The sequence below is a fragment of the Dermacentor variabilis genome, chromosome 3 (genome assembly GCF_050947875.1).
Source record: "Dermacentor variabilis isolate Ectoservices chromosome 3, ASM5094787v1, whole genome shotgun sequence".
In the NCBI taxonomy this organism is placed as follows: Eukaryota; Metazoa; Arthropoda; class Arachnida; order Ixodida; family Ixodidae; genus Dermacentor; species Dermacentor variabilis.
In genome coordinates this window covers 121,749,873-121,765,487 of record NC_134570.1, presented here as the reverse complement: position 1 = coordinate 121,765,487, position 15,615 = coordinate 121,749,873, and the positions used below count along the sequence as shown (strand labels likewise).

The 15,615-nt window shown below is 44.8% G+C and overlaps 3 protein-coding genes across 8 annotated transcripts in view; 1 reads left to right on the top strand and 2 right to left on the bottom strand.

The window, feature by feature from the left end:
* Window positions 1-7,370, bottom strand: part of POLDIP2 (DNA polymerase delta interacting protein 2) — a 28,719-nt gene extending 21,349 nt beyond the window's left edge. Inside the window, exons 1-3 of the mRNA XM_075686282.1 lie at window positions 7,238-7,370; window positions 6,942-7,002; window positions 5,640-5,737 (exon numbers count right to left, since the gene is read on the bottom strand). Of these exons, the coding sequence (XP_075542397.1) occupies window positions 5,640-5,737; window positions 6,942-7,002; window positions 7,238-7,332 (254 nt within the window). The 5' untranslated portion in view covers window positions 7,333-7,370. The remainder of the gene's footprint in view (window positions 1-5,639; window positions 5,738-6,941; window positions 7,003-7,237) is intronic.
* A 166-nt stretch (window positions 7,371-7,536) lies between these two features.
* On the top strand, window positions 7,537-10,227 carry LOC142576245 (elongator complex protein 6-like). Its single transcript, XM_075686283.1, has 2 exons — window positions 7,537-8,312; window positions 9,760-10,227. Exons 1-2 carry the CDS (start codon window positions 7,626-7,628, stop codon window positions 9,880-9,882), a joined length of 810 nt encoding a protein of 269 aa, XP_075542398.1. The 5' UTR covers window positions 7,537-7,625; the 3' UTR covers window positions 9,883-10,227.
* Window positions 9,906-15,615, bottom strand: part of LOC142576242 (uncharacterized) — a 67,624-nt gene continuing 61,914 nt past the window's right edge. For all 6 annotated transcript variants that reach the window (XM_075686276.1, XM_075686279.1, XM_075686280.1 and 3 more), the window contains one exon: window positions 9,906-14,746. In XM_075686276.1, the coding sequence (XP_075542391.1) occupies window positions 14,499-14,746 (248 nt within the window). In that variant the 3' untranslated portion in view covers window positions 9,906-14,498. The remainder of the gene's footprint in view (window positions 14,747-15,615) is intronic.

Here is a 15,615-nt window from a genome sequence, read left to right as displayed (position 1 = left end):
TCTTGTTTCACAGCTCTATGCACCTCCTCCTCGGCAGCACAAAGTTCTCGTCTCGAAGCCATGATGGAAACTGGCACACACAGCTGCTTCTGCTTTGTCGCTGCACAACATCACGCACACACCAATAATCGAAATGTGCTAACCTTCACGTATGAGGGAGAGTAAGTTTGACAATTACCGTCTTTACTCTAAAATAGGTCGAAGAAGAATAGGTCAATCCCTATATGTTGAACTTGCAGAGAAATAAAACATACTAATTCGAATGCAGGTCAACTCTTTTAGAAAATCGAAAAACTCTGAACATGATGAACCTTAGGTTCAGCTAGTAAATCTCGCTAGTCAATGCCACAAGCTGCATCCTTGTCGGTACTGCCAAAGAAGTAGCCTTCTTCGGATGCTTCACAGGCATCCTCAGGACTCAGAACGACGTTGTCCTTGATTGCTTTGGATATGCAGCATTTCTGAAAGCCACTCTGGGTAATCTAGACAGACTTTATGGTGGCCGTGACAGAGGAACTCCAGTTAGCTCAGTACTTTTGCTAGCTTTCTTCATGAATATATTTCAAGATTCCTTCGTCCCGAATATAGGTTGATAACTCATTTTGGGTAACACATTCAAAGAAAATAAAAAGAACAGGAAAAAAAAAAGGTCAACCTATATTCGAGTAACTATGGTATTTGCTCACTGCACGCCTGCATCTGTAGTCTAATGGACAGAGCATCCTGACATTGTGCTGTGCAATTCTGGTTCGATACCCGCCACAGTTTGAAACCCAATTTCTTGTTTTCATTAAGAGGCCTTACACAAGACGAGACAGGAATGAACCTTCCTATGGCAAAGTGTTTGGTCAGAGGCAAAGAATGATTTGCCTTAATGTCACACTTGCATGCAAGGAAGCACATAACATCCAGGGCCCACTGTTTGAGCACAAGTGATTTTTTTGGTTCAGCAAGGTAGTAAGGTTGGCCTGCCATCATTATTATTCACATTTACTTGTAATTGTGTAGAATGTGCCCCACAATGCCAAAGTACACTGACAATTACAGCACCAATTCAATTTCAAAGCAGAAGCCAAGGTTTTGAAGCATTGTGCAGTACAATTTGCAAGTTCCCACATCAGTTTGCATGTAATGTTAGCTTGGTAGGTAGAGAACCTGAGGCAATTCTAGCACTTTCAATAACTGAGATCGAAGGTCTGAGCTGTCCTCTGCCACCAGAGCTTCTTCAGTAACAGAAGTACAACACGCAGCTCCTTTGTGTGGCATGAAGTCAGCTTTGTACACGCACTCAGTGGGCTGAAAACTTTTGATGAAGGTTATAATTATATTTAGCTATATAATTTCATAAGCTATACTTTCGTTTTCCTTCGCTTCGGGACTCTCTTCTGCTTCTACCTCTCCGAACCTCACGCCGTCTTTTCAACTCCATGGGCATTCTATGTCTGCACGGCTCCTCTAACGCATTTAACAAGTCATTCCTGCCTCTTGCAATTGAAGAATAGAATTCATTACCAGACCATATTGTAATAGAATGCGACCCATATAAGTTCCGGCAATTGCTGACATCCTATTTGAAAACACGATGTGAAAATTCTTACCTGCTTCTGTTTGCCTCTGCTTACTCTACTGTTGCTATTTTCATACTTGTTAATGTTTATTTAAAGGGCTTTTGTACTTTTTTTTTTCTGCATATATCCTGCTGATCACTGATTGTGACAAGGTTTGACAGTGACCTACGTTGTTGTGTTTAATGTTCTGACCCCCCCCCTTATGTAATGCCCCTTCCAGGGGTCTTTAAGGACCAATAAATGATGATGATGATTATGATGATGATGATAAACGCACCTGTTACATGGCCCTCACTCCAGTTTTCTTCCAGTGTACACCAAGACACTTGCATGTTTGTTTGTTTTTTCTTTAAAAGACAGCTCCAGTGATTTCGTTGGGCAAAGGATCTGAACAAAAAATGTATGGCTACTTTGTTCATGTTCATCAAACAGCCTGACTGAGAATTGCAGTATTGTTTTGATAGTTTTAAAGATTATTGTGCACACTCATGATTTGTGCTGCCAGCATGGCAGGAGCGTGCAGACTGTTCTGCCAAAACTGGTGGACTGGAGTGGAACTTCAGGATACTGGATAACTCAAGAACCAACCTACCATACACGCCTTATCACCTCCTCTGCACCTTGGCAGGGCTTGTGTTTGAATCACTGCCAATTTTAAGGAGTTGCTCTATTACAAAAAGACAGGCACGTACCCAGGATTTTTTTTCGGGGGGGGGGGCCCACCACCACCACCACCACCACCACCATCATCATCATCATGTTTTATGTCCACTGCAGGACGAAGGCCTCTCCCTGCGATCTCCAATTACCCCTGTCCTGCGCCAACCGATTCCAACTAGCGCCCGCGAATTTCCTAATTTCATCGCTCCACCTACTGTTTTGTCGTCCTCGATTGCGTTTTCCTTCTCTTGGTACCCATTCTGTAACCCTAATGGTCCAACGGTTATCTAACCGGCGCATTACATGACCTGCCCAGCTACATTTTTTCCTCTTCATGTCAATTAGAATATTGTCTATACCCGTTTGCTCTCTGATCCAAACCGCTCTCTTTCTCTCTCTTAACGTTATGCCTAGCAATCTTCGTTCGATTGCTCTTTGCGCGGTCCTTAACTTGCTCTCAAGTCTCTGCCCCATATGTCAGCTCTGGCAAAATGCACTGACTGCATGCACACCTTACTTATTTAATAATAATGGTAAGCTTCCAGTCAGGAGCTGGCAATGCCTGCCGTATGCGATCCAACTTATTTTTATTCTTCTGTGAATTTACTTCTCATGATCAGCGTACCCTGTGATTAATTGACCTAGGTAAACGTACTCCTTCACAGTCTCTAGTGGCCGACTGGCGATCCTGATCTCTTGTTCCTTTGCCCGGCTATTTATCATTATCTTCATTTTCTGCATATTAATATTCAACCCCACTCTTACACTCTCTCCGTTAAGGTCTCCAATCATTTGTTGTAACTCGTTTGCATTGTTCTTGAATAGAACAATGTCATCAACAAACCGAAGGTTGCTGAGAGTTTTGCCGTCGATATTTACTCCTAAGCCTTCCCAGTTTATTGGCTTGAATTCTTCTAAGCATGCAGTGAATAGCTTTGGAGAAATTGTGTCTCCCTGTATGACCCCTTTCTCTATAGGTATCTCCCTGCTTTTCTTGTGTAGAATTAAGGTAGCTGTAGAACCTCTGTAGATATTCTTACACGAAGGACGAGTCAGTAAGACTAGAAACTATTTACATATTATATTTACAACAACGGTTGCAGCGAAGACCGGTCAGATTCACAGCGCGAGCCCAGTTCGTTCTTCCTCCTCTTTTCTGGAGTGATGGCGCCCACGCGCCTCGTTCAAACAAACAAATACCACACGCATGTAGCAATATTTTCCAAGCTTTTTACGTAAGCGTTCTGTACTCCTTGATTACGTAGTGCCTCTATGACTGCTGGTATCCCTACTGAATCAAATGCATTTTCGTAATCTATATAAGCCACATAGAGAGGCTTATTGTACTCTGCAAATTTCGCGATAATCTGATTGATGACATGGATGTGATCCATTGTAAAGTATCTCTTCCGGAAGCCAGCCTGTTCCCTTGGTTGACAAAATCGAGTGTTGCCCTTATTCTATAGGAGATTATTTTGGTAAATATTTTATATAATACTGGGAGCAAGCTAAGGGTCCTATAATTTTTCAATTCTTTAACGTTTCCTTTTTTGTGGATTAGTATAATGTCTGCATTCTTCCAGTTTTCTGGGACCCTTGCAGTCGATAGACACTTCGTATAAAGAGCCGCCAGTTTTCCAAACATTATGTCGCCTCCATCTTTGATTAAATCAATAGTTATTCCACCTTCTCCTCCCGCTCTTCATCGTTTCATGTCTTGCAGGGCCCTTCTGACCTCATCGCTAGTTATAGGAAAGTTTCTGTATCCTTTTCATTACTGTTTCTAAGTGAGGTATCATGACTCCTCTGGGTACTATGTACAGGACAGCTTAGAATTTTTTCGCCGCTTTTACTATAGCTTCGAGATTGCTGATGATATTATCCTTCTTATCTTTTAGTGCATACATCATGGTTTGTCCTATGCCAGGTCTCTCTTTTACTGATTTCAGGCTGCGTTCATTTTTTACGGCTTCTTCAGTCTTTCTCATGTTATAGTTTCGAATATCAGTTATTTTTGCATTGTTGATCAGTTTTGACAGTTCCGCGAATTGCGTAATGCTGTGCGGCCGCCAGTCCCATACAACCGCGCAGGACTCTGCGATTTTAGACGTACTGCGCTCACCGTGAAAGGTTAAAAAACACCCACATAAGCACAGCAGAGAAGTGGCTACGTGAGGCGGTTCGACCGATAACTGTAGAAGCGTCATTGAAAACAAGTAATTGTTCTCCACTTCCGGCGGCGTTTTCTCTACTCCCTTTCTAAATAAAAAGATGTTGATCCATAAATATTCTCATAAATAACGGTTAACTTCTTTATTATTCGCTTTTGCTTGCAGTTTGGTTGTTGCCTTGGCTCTCTCCCTTAGTAGATCGCTTTATTTCTCAACTCCTTGCGATTTTTGTTTCCAGTTTCCAATTTGGCACGAAAAGTGCTATAGAATTAAGGAAAAACAGAGGAGGTAACGGGCGACAGTCATCATGCTTATGGGCTTAAGGATTATTGCAGGGTTTCATGATGGACGTTCTTTCACATTATTTTATTTCCCACCTTATCTAACCCATATCACGTGTAGATGGTTCCGGGCATCTGCCAGCGTCGCGGCGAGCCGTAACTCAAGGAAATAATGAAGCAAAGGGAAAAGCTAAACGCAATTGGCATTTTCTCCGCGGCCGCAACTCGTTCCATGAGAGTACAGACCAGCTGAGTAACAGCCGCATCCCTCTCGTGGTCCCAGGATCAGCCTAAGCAAAGAAGGTTGAACTAACAAAAGTAACAGCTATGCGCGTGACGGTTGAATAGATGGTGACAACTGAACGCATCTCGAGTTAATCGCGCGGGTGCGGAATCTATGAGAAAACTGTCCTTCACATTACAAGAGATGCCGATAACTACCGCCATCTAAAAGGAGTGAAAAAGGCAGCATAATGCTGACCGATGAACAGCTGCCAAGTCTCAACATTGATCTGGCGGCGCTTCAGGAATGTGTGAGGAGTGGTGGCATGGGTGGGGAGGGGGGGGGGGTATGCTTCTTGATTTTGGGGGGGGGGGGGGGCGGGCCCCCCCCCCTGGGTACGTGCCTGCAAAAAGAGGTGCTTGGCTGCAGTCTACTCTGAATCTGCCATTAGAGAAACATTTCTGCATGTTTCCTACCCATGATTATTGTTCCAAGTAGCCTAGAGCAAGCTCTGGGGAATTAGTGGGTGTGTCTTCCTTCTTTCTGAACCAGTGCCATTTGCTTACACCCCATGTTGCAGTCTTCGCTCTACTTAAAGACCTGCAACTTGTCCACAAGACCAATAAAAAAAAAATGAAGGAAGGAGTCGGCTATCAGGAGAAGGTGCACAATTTCTGATCACTACACAGTCCCACAGAAAAAAAAAAAAAGAGGTCAAATTATTACCGTCACTCACTCTGGGTTCTTTTTGCTGGGTACATCACGATCATAAACCCTGGCCATCCATGGGAACAGTGTGATTCCACGGTAGCCGAATATCCGGTGCAGGAAAAGCTGCCGAATATTCAAGGCCATGTTAGTCAAGTCAACATTGCAGCATTAAAGGATTACATCAGTCGCTCGATGTGACAATCTCATGTCCACAACCCACTCTACCTCTTTTTGAGACAGTAAAAATTTTAAGCAGATGCACATAAGTCTCAGTGGAAATTGTTGAAAGGCAACTCTAAATACTTCTTAGTTCAATAAATATAGATGCAAACAAAGTATAATACTTGAAATGTGCAAATTCATTCAGACCATTTTTAATCCTCAAAGGAGACAGCTGCAAGCGCCTATCATTGAAAAAATGCGTAAACTGAATAGTCACGCTAAACCGAAGATGGAAGCAGTTTCTGATATGACTTATTGTTGCTGTGGGTAGTATCTGTGCTGTCTACGCAACATCAGAACACAGCCCACCCTAGCAATCACGATTTAACTCCCAATCACTGGCAGCCGTGCGTCACAACACAGAGTTATTTTGACAACACACAGGATTGATTGCTGTATAGGATTTCGTGGTGCAAGGGCCAGTAATGGCCAAAGTGTGCTAAAATAATGTTATGCTGCAGACAACGGTGTGGTCAATGTCAAGGTGAACAGGCTGTATGGTGACCTAAAGACATTCGCTGTAAAGTGCGTGAAATATTTATGTAATAGAATATGATAATTATACATACTGTGTACAATGACGTGTTGGATGAAAATAAAATATATGCTACGCAGGGGTGATATACTAAAATGTGTCAATGTCAGTAGCACTACTGCCTCATCAGAGCCCTTGGAAAGAGCCTGGAGGCGCGCGCAATCCAAAACGCTAGCATCGCAACAGCGGCCTGTGCTAAATCGTGCTACGATTTTCTTGGACTGACAACATGTAGTGTGGCAATTTCATTTGAAAAATCGAAAACTGATTTTGTACGACACGCAGGATTATTTTTTAACATGGCGAGAAAGAGAAAATATATCCGTGATGCGGAATTCTCATTCGTTTCCTATGGCGAAAAACCAACCATTTTCACTTCGCCGAAAGAAACGTACTACACGAGCTGAAAATCCAAAAACCTTCCTGCTGACACTGGGCACTAGAATCGAGCGAATCGGCTGCGAAATTATTATTTTGGTTGCTTCCCCAACAACATTTAAGAACACCAAACATTTCGTATTTCAAAACGGCATACAAAAACAAGTCGGTGTGTCTACGTTAACAGCTTACCTGTCCAGTGTCGTATTTGCCTTCGAGTTTCGGCGTTTCCAAACGTCCCACTTCTGCGAGTCTGCAAAACAGAGTTATTTTATCAATGCGAGTAGTGCCTTCACAGCTTGACGTCTACACGGATGCCAAGGTGTCACGGAAAAATACGCAGCCGACAAGCACCACGTATCACCTGTTCAGCCTATCTAAAGCGTCTACAATAGAATCACCTGGTCGGCTCCGCAGAAGAGTCTCCACCGAAGTTTTGAGTGCAGTGACCATTACGCGGGTATTGCTTTTGAGCTCAAGAAACCTACCTTGTGTATTTTGCGTGAGAAGCGTGTTTCCACGGGTGGCAACAAACGAAAATTTGTTTGCAGGAGCCGGAAAATTTGGTGAAGACAGCGGCCATGTCGAATGTTGATGCCAACAATGCGGCTGCCGAGATCACGCACGATGCTCGTATGTAGTTTCGCAAAAACAACAATCAATGCGAAGTATAATAAATAAAAAATCATAATGCTTAAATTTGATAATAAATGTTTATTTTACATTACTTTTATTGTGTAATAATGTGTTAAGCGCGTACGTCACTGAGGTTAAGAGCAGACGAGCGATAGCAAATGTGCAAATGGCGCGCTGCTGCTTGCTTCAGATGCAACTCCTGTAGAAGTAAGCAAACTCCGTCCGGATCTTAACACCACGATGTTCTTAGAACTTAACACGTTTCTTGACTTTGACAACAAGGTGCTACCGAGGCGGTTTGTCGTCATCTCCAGCGACGACATGGTGGAGCACGCGTTCGTGCTCAATCACATGCTCATGTTGTACCTGAAGACCGGCCGCAGAGTGTTCCAACTCAATTTCGTCAACGACGACGCTTTCTTCGCTAGCGTGTGTCAAAAGTTGGGCATCAACCTGAAAACTTACGCCGCTAAGAGCGCCTTCTACAGCTTCAGCTGTCTCAAGATCCTGAAAGGCCTCGTCAAAAGTTCCTTCTCCGACAGCTCGCACCCGTTCGCCTTCCTGACTGCGCCGGCGTCCGAGCACGGCGACGACAGACTGTCCGTTCTGCGTCGCCAAATTTTAGACGAGCTGCGGCGCTTTGTCGGCGACGACGCGACGAAAGGCGAAGTCCTCGTCCTGGTAGACGACGTCTCGAGCGTGCTAAACTTTGGCCTCGGGCACCGGGAAATCGCGGCCCTGATCCACTCGCTCAGAGTCGAACCTCTCGTCTGTGAGCGCGGCACGGTGGTCGCGGGCACGAAATTCTGCGCCCGCGAGGACGACGCGGACTGTCACCGGCTCTGCACGTACCTGTCCCACCTCGCCGACGCCACGATTGACGTGCGAGGTCTCTCCACGGGACACAGCAGAGACATCACGGGACAGGTGTGCCTGCCTTTGCCGATTTCGCCTGTGTAGCTCCGAATGCGTTGATGTGCTCATTACGCGAAAAAGTGCCTGCGCTACACGGAGGCTTTAACTTATGATAACTTCCGGAGTGGCAGCTCTCTTGGCTTCTTGCCAACCGAGGTTAAGCCAGCGCTTCCGTCTGCATCGCCTCTGAAAGAGAGCCGAGCCAGCTGCAGTCCGCTCACAGTTTCAAGTGTTCGTGATGTTTGAGTGCAAATGCTAGTATAATTGAAAAAGTAAAAGAAAGCACCTTGCTTCTTGCTAATATATAACCTTTGCATCATGTTCGCCCATTATATTTGCAGGGCGTTCAAGTTTCGACCTAGAACCAATGACAAGGTGCATGTCAAACAGGATTCACAATGTGAAATTAGCAATCTTCAACTCGCACAACAGTGCGAAGAAAGTGCTTCTTATACTCTGTTATACAGTAACATTTTTTCGTGCCTCTAGCAAGATGGCAGCAGCCCTGCTTCACTTTTGGGACGTCATCTCTGCTCCATATTGTTTTTTCTTGAGAACTCCTCACAGTGGCGCAAGCTGCTCTGGCGGGATTCGTGTCTACCTGCATGTATCTTAACCGAATAGCACTAAGGGCCCCATGTCACGATAAATCCGGTGTCGGCGTCTTATGTCGAACGTCGTTTCGCAAGAAATAATTCTGAACCACAACCACGCAGGCCCTCCGCGTGGCGTAGAAGTGTTACTGAACTGAATTCCTCAAAATAAAAGGAATGAGAAAAATTGTAAAATATGACCTGAGCACAACCTACAGACATTATAACGTCCGATTGCAATTTGATTATACCAGAACACATAATTCTGTTACACGGAAACTCAAACACAAACCCCTTTTCCAGTGTTTCTACCATTCCTAGAGTGGCGCAGCCCACTCAGTTTCTTGCAACACCACCATCCAGATGGAGCTCGCCTCTGCGCACTTGCTGGCAAGTGCGAGCAGCAGTCGGGGACCTTTGAATGCCATCACGTTCCACTCTTAAAGGCTTAAGCATCCTCCAAATTTTTTTCCCTTCCATGCACTCGGGTGCCATTATCATCTGTGTGAGTGAACCTGAGGGGAAATTGACCAACATGTAATAAGGGAACTGTGTGTTCCTTTCTTTGATCTTTCAGTTTTGTTGAAAGGTCTCCCCCTTCTAATGCATGTAAACTGGGCTATGCGGATTGGGCAACAAAGGCAGCTTAGGCTGCCTGGAATTCTTTCAACTTGGACTAAAACTCTGCATGCCTGCACTTGAACAGGGCCATTCCAATTAAGCGCTCCTTACAATCTTCTCTTTTAGGGTGCACAGTTGTAATCACTAGTGTACAAACTCATGTGAACTGACAAAAGTGTTCGGTGCAAGTCTGAGTTTTTAAATTTGTCTTTACACGCAGCCAACATTTTTTTTTTCTGCTGCAGATTTCGATGACAAGAACGAGCAATACGCAGCTGCCAACGATGAAGAAAATGCATTTCCGGCTCGAGGACAGAGGTGTCAAGCTCTTTCCTGTTGGCCTTAACAAGTTGCCATCGCACGTCTAGGGGTCACTGTCCACACCACCAGGCACTTGGGGCCAACAATATTTATTGATACTATTACTATGAAATAAATACACAGAATGTTGAACATAACTCTATTCTGCACCGCAGGAGCGAAAAAATAAAGGCACACACACACACACAATACAGAAATCATGTGCCACAAAGCACAAGCTGGAATGTTGCTTGGTGAATGCAGGTACGAGATGTATACACTAGACTCGAACTACAGCTACAGTAACCTATCAAGACAAAGAAGCAGACCAAGTACACCGTGCAACAGATACGAGAGTTGACAATCATCATATGATACAAGAACATAAGGTTTACAATATGAGTGCCTGAAGGCTTAGGAATGGCAAAAAAAAAAATTGCATGGAACCCTTATGGAAAGTCAAGGCCTTGCTACATAGGTGCCAACACACGAGGACAGTGAACAAGGCACGCACGTACATAGATGCTACTAACAACTGCTATTTATTGCAAAACTTGTAGTTACAATTAATGTACACTATTTGTGCTACAAAAAATGACTGTTGTTAGTACTGCCTCCTTTCAAACATGCTTAACACCACTATTACTGTTCAGCATTGCACCTTTGGATACTACATGAACTTGCCCAAATCTGCACCCAGCTTCAGCTGCAAATTAACCATTAGCATGTAACTCAATCCAGAGGTAGCTTCCTACACAGTAATGACTACAGAAATGAGGCCACAGCAACACTGCCTATTAAATTGGTGGTCCACACGGCAACTGTCCGTATGTTGTTTAAAACCACAACCTGAGCCTTGCTGCGACAGCCTATCACTGCCACAGGTTCCAACCAAACTTCGAAGAAAAAAAGGAGGGGGGGAGGAGAGGAATGTATTAAAGTTTGACTACCGCAACCTAGTCTATTGGAGCTCTAGAGCTCAGACATCAACGTGCATGCACCTGTCTACAAAGAAATTTTAAAAACTAACTGGATGAGGCGTTAACCAGTATGAGTGCACATTGAAGACTTCAGTGAGTCTAGAACGCTGCTGCAGGCCCTGCAAGGTGTTAAATGTTGCAAAGGTGGGGTCCAGGTCCAGGATGAGACGGACCCTAAACAAGTGTGTGCAACAATCACGACTTCGTTTCTAAACGCACATGCAGTAACGGAGACGACCGAGACGTGTGGCCAAGGGGCCAACCTCTCGGAGATGGCTTCCAAGAAAGACCAGAGGTTACACAGGCTTGGAGTAGTGAGAGAAGAGGCATCGGCTGGAGTAAAGAGTGAAAGAATGGATCAACACCAAACACTACCATGGCAAGATCGATGCCGGAGTTGACCTCGTGTGCAAAGACTTGGCCGCAATAATGGCTTTCCTTGAGCAGACATCAGTGACGGCATCAGTGGATCACTTTCGACGGTGTTATGGTGACCAGCCTTCACCGATACATCACAGACATGCTCACTTGAGGTTTACTTTCTTCCAGGAAGTTTGAAAGCACGCACAGTCCTCAAGACTGACAGATACACCATCTCCACAAACTCTGCGCCTAAATCATGCTAGCTCTGCAGACACTTGCAGCGACAGCCTCCTGAAATCAAGCTCACGGGCTTTACAAAAGGAAGCTGCAAGCGGAAGTTTCATCCATTTACTTTCTGTAAACAGACTTCAGGAACTTTACAGGGTACATGTAACCCATCTTCACATAACTACCATGGCACTATATATATCGTAAGCCAACTGCTCCAAGAGTAAGTGATGGGGCAACTCCTATGAAGAAGTGGTTGCAACATTAATTGATTGTATAATTGTCATTTCTCAGCATTCCGAAGAAGCTGAAACGTTCACAAGTGCCTCAATAAAAAAATGAAGTTATCACATCTCGGATATTGCACACATTCCTATAGAGTTTCTGCAACTGACTGCTCTCTAGTGCAATTAATGCATAAGGTTACAGCTGTGGACCTGAACAGGTACCTGGAAATGTTTAAAGCAATGGCAAACTGCCATGCATAGGGCAGAGTATATTTAAATTTTCTGCAAAAAGTAGCGACCTTGTTACTATGAAGCATCCAGGAAAAAACCTGCACTTAGCCTGTTTCGGTGTTGTACTTAGTACGTCGCAACTCGTAATACATCCACTAAGAAACTGTCATGCTGCCTCCATATTACAACTACTTGCTTATCCCTGCAAACAGGATCTTCACAGCAGTTCGCTGTAAACTGAGCAGTATAACCGTGCAATTTTTTTTAACGAAAAGTGAACATTCAGAACGGCAAACAAATTCATAATCTCGCAGTTTTTTCTTAGCACTAATTGTCAATGTTTCGCTTTATACAATTACAACTTGGAATGTGAAAGAAAGACCTGGCCAGGCACCATAAGAACTGTGTCCAGCTGGAAAACAGAATACTTTAACATATCTATACCTTTTTGCACCCAACTTCCAAAGCACTTTCCGAGTGTTTGCACAAACGCAACAACCAGCTCATTTCTTGGCCTTCAACATGATGCCTTACTGCATCTTTGAACTAGCCAGCTAGTATATTTAAACATTACGAGATGCATCACGCGAAAGACATGCTCGTACTTATGCTGCCGAGACATATTCATACCACCTTCCACAACTTGAAAAAATATGACTGTACACTTTTGTCGTGCGAGTTGCCACTATTAGTTGCTGGCACGCAATGCCACTCTCAACATACTCAGGGCAGCAGCAGTAGCAGACTTCGCACATCGGTTGCACTGGCTGTACCCAGTTGTCAAAGCTGGCAACCGACAGCAGTGTAACCGCCAGGTGGCAGTAGTTGGCACACTACTTTCACATCGCTCACTATTTTGACCTTGCGACGACAATATTAAGTTTCACATCGCTCTTCCTAGGACACATTTTGAGCTTCCATTAGACACAAGCACCCACTGCTCACATGCCCGGTGAACCACAGCCACAAAAAAACATGGCTACAAACAAAACAACTCTCGTTAGAACTGCCAAGTTTTTTACAGGGAAGCCTCCCATCTGAAGGTGCCCCAATTATGTCTTGCTCAATTATTTCATTCAGCAATGCAAGATTGCTGAAACATGTCCCAAATGATCCTCAAACTCCTGTCCATTAATACGGTGGCACACTGCATGAGCTTACATCATGTATAACTTACACCACAGCTCAATTGCTGACAGCTCTCTCCATAAACTATGCTCAGGTATGGTAGTGTTACACAAAATTGACACACAGATTGGCAGTATCTCAGCCAAGGAATGTACATTTTTCACATAACTGAGGTATTGAGTTGGAACATTAAACTCTGAAATGAATGAACAAAACGAGCACCAGAGACAAAAGAAACGTGGACATACATGCAAGGAAAAATAAAGAAAAGCAGCCCACAAGCTGGCCAGAAATCGCTTTGGCTTTTCCTTGATGGGTGGCAATCCATCCACTGTGCCCGCTGTGGCAGCCAGCGAGCTAACCACAACACTACGTACACACAAAGGAGAGCAACAACATACCATTCCAAGCTACCCTCGATGTCAACAAAAACACAGGCAGTCGAGCTGCCCCAAGACCTTTCCTTTAAGTGAAAGTTCACACACACATATTCCACTTGTTCCCATTCCAACTGCTGCTTCTGAACACAAGCTGCACTTGCACAATCAAGCTGAACAAGTCACGCTTCCCCCGGTTGAGAGAGGGTGTATTGTAAAACACATCAAAGCTGCCAGGTTATTGCAGCAAATCATGCGACGGCCATTCCAAACAAGCCCTCCACAACAAAACCAAAATAACGTTCAATGTCATAGTGAAGCAACATCTGTTCCTGTCCTTATCACATTATGCAGGCATTGCATAATAGCTAGCATGTCGTGTTTCAGCTTAACGCTTGGGGAAAAGCACACTGAAGCACATAATGGCTTCACTGTAAGTCAAGATAGAAGTTGAATTAACATATGGCAAGCTCCACTGGCTGACCAGGAGCATCTTTTGTCGCATGGCAAAGGACAATTTGTTTTTCAATGTCTGGTTGAGAGTGGGTGAACATCTCCATTTCCATTTGTTTATATGTCAGAGCAGCTTGGCTCTACAAAGGAGTTTCGCTCCATCGTCAAAGCTTGCATTTAACTGGAAGTTTTAGAACACATTGTGCTATCTGCAAGTTGCCTGCAACAGCTTCTACAATGGTCCAATGTGGAGCATAATGTTTTAAACCGGGCACATTTGGACTTGCACAATGCGAGTACAGTTAAAGCGCTCAATCGAGGGTTAAACACTTTCCTCCAGTACGAGTGCAATTCGTCGTCCAGCCTCAGCTAGAGAACATTGCATCCAAGGTGTACCCAATGCTCGACATCATGCCAGTCACAAGGAAGTGGCATGCAGCAGCACAGTTGACCGCAACGTCAGCTGCACACAGCGACTTAGTATTCGCTCAGAGTGCAGACATCGGGTGGCTTACTGTCCTTGCTTGATCACCATGCGCACTCGCTGTTTATCCTTACATTTGTTAGCACAATGGCCCGTGGTTTTCAGTGGAGCATGCCACAGCACTGGGTATGACGTACAGGAAATGAATGAGCACATCAGACTGACGGTGAACACAGTGTGTAGAGACACAAATGCAGCGTAAATGAGACGTCTTCACTGGGGGGTGCTGTCGTGGTGAGGCTTGGAAGTCGTCGCACGGGTGGCGCCACCTTCGTGGCTCTTCCCACCACTGGTCACGGCTGCCGCTGCCACACCCGCTGCCGTCACCGCTGCTGCGGCGGCAGCTCCATGGAGAGATGGCGAAGCGGGCAGCGAGCGGGCCGTGTTGGACGAATGTCCGGATGACGACGCGACGAAGGCAGAGGGGGAGGCACGGCCGTCCTGCTGGGTGGCAAGCCAGCCTGCGTTTTTATTTTTACAAGTAGTCAGTGCACCAACATGAATAGCATCCCACACGGCCATGTGAAAATCTCGCCACATTCATCTGATGAAGCTCTGTGTTTAAAGGAGCACCACACAAAAAAAAGACCTAAGAAAATCAACAGCATGTCACTTAAACATGCAAAAGTAACATCACATGGCACCATGTTGCTCTTAAAGGGACACTAAAGGCAAATATTAGGTCCAGCTAAAGTGATAGATTAGTGCTCAAGAATCTCCAAGGTGTTGATACTATCGCACACAGAGGCTTAGTAATCGAGAAATTGAGGTAAATGCAAAACGCAATTAGAGACTTCCCCAGGACATTCAAGTACTTGCCCGATGACATAGGCACTCCTCATTTAAATTCTGTCACTAGTACTAAACCACTCATTATAACAACTTCACTGTATAGCATTATAAGAAGAAAGAAAATTCTATTTGTCCAGTTTTATTCCATTCTTTAGAAAAAATAACTCATTGACGTTGCCCTTGACAACGACGCGGGCGGTTGAAAGCTTTCGTTTTTGCTCGATTCTGCGCCGCCCATGCTTTCCCATTTCAGTAGTTTGGTTATCTCACAGCACTGTACTAGCTTTGCTGGCTCGTGGAACTCGCAAAAACTGCAAGTAGCAGAGAATTCCAGTTCCATGTGATGTCACGGGATGGCCGAACGGTCCAAGCCGCTTGACCAAAAGCAGCTGCAGCGGCGAATCCACTGCTTTGTCTTGGCTTGCTTTCTCCATGGCCATGCGCTGCTTACTCATCGACTGCAGCAAAAGGCGATGTTGGTGTATGCAGCATCACTACTCTCTGGTTGGGTGGCGGGAGATTTGAATAGCGATAAAGG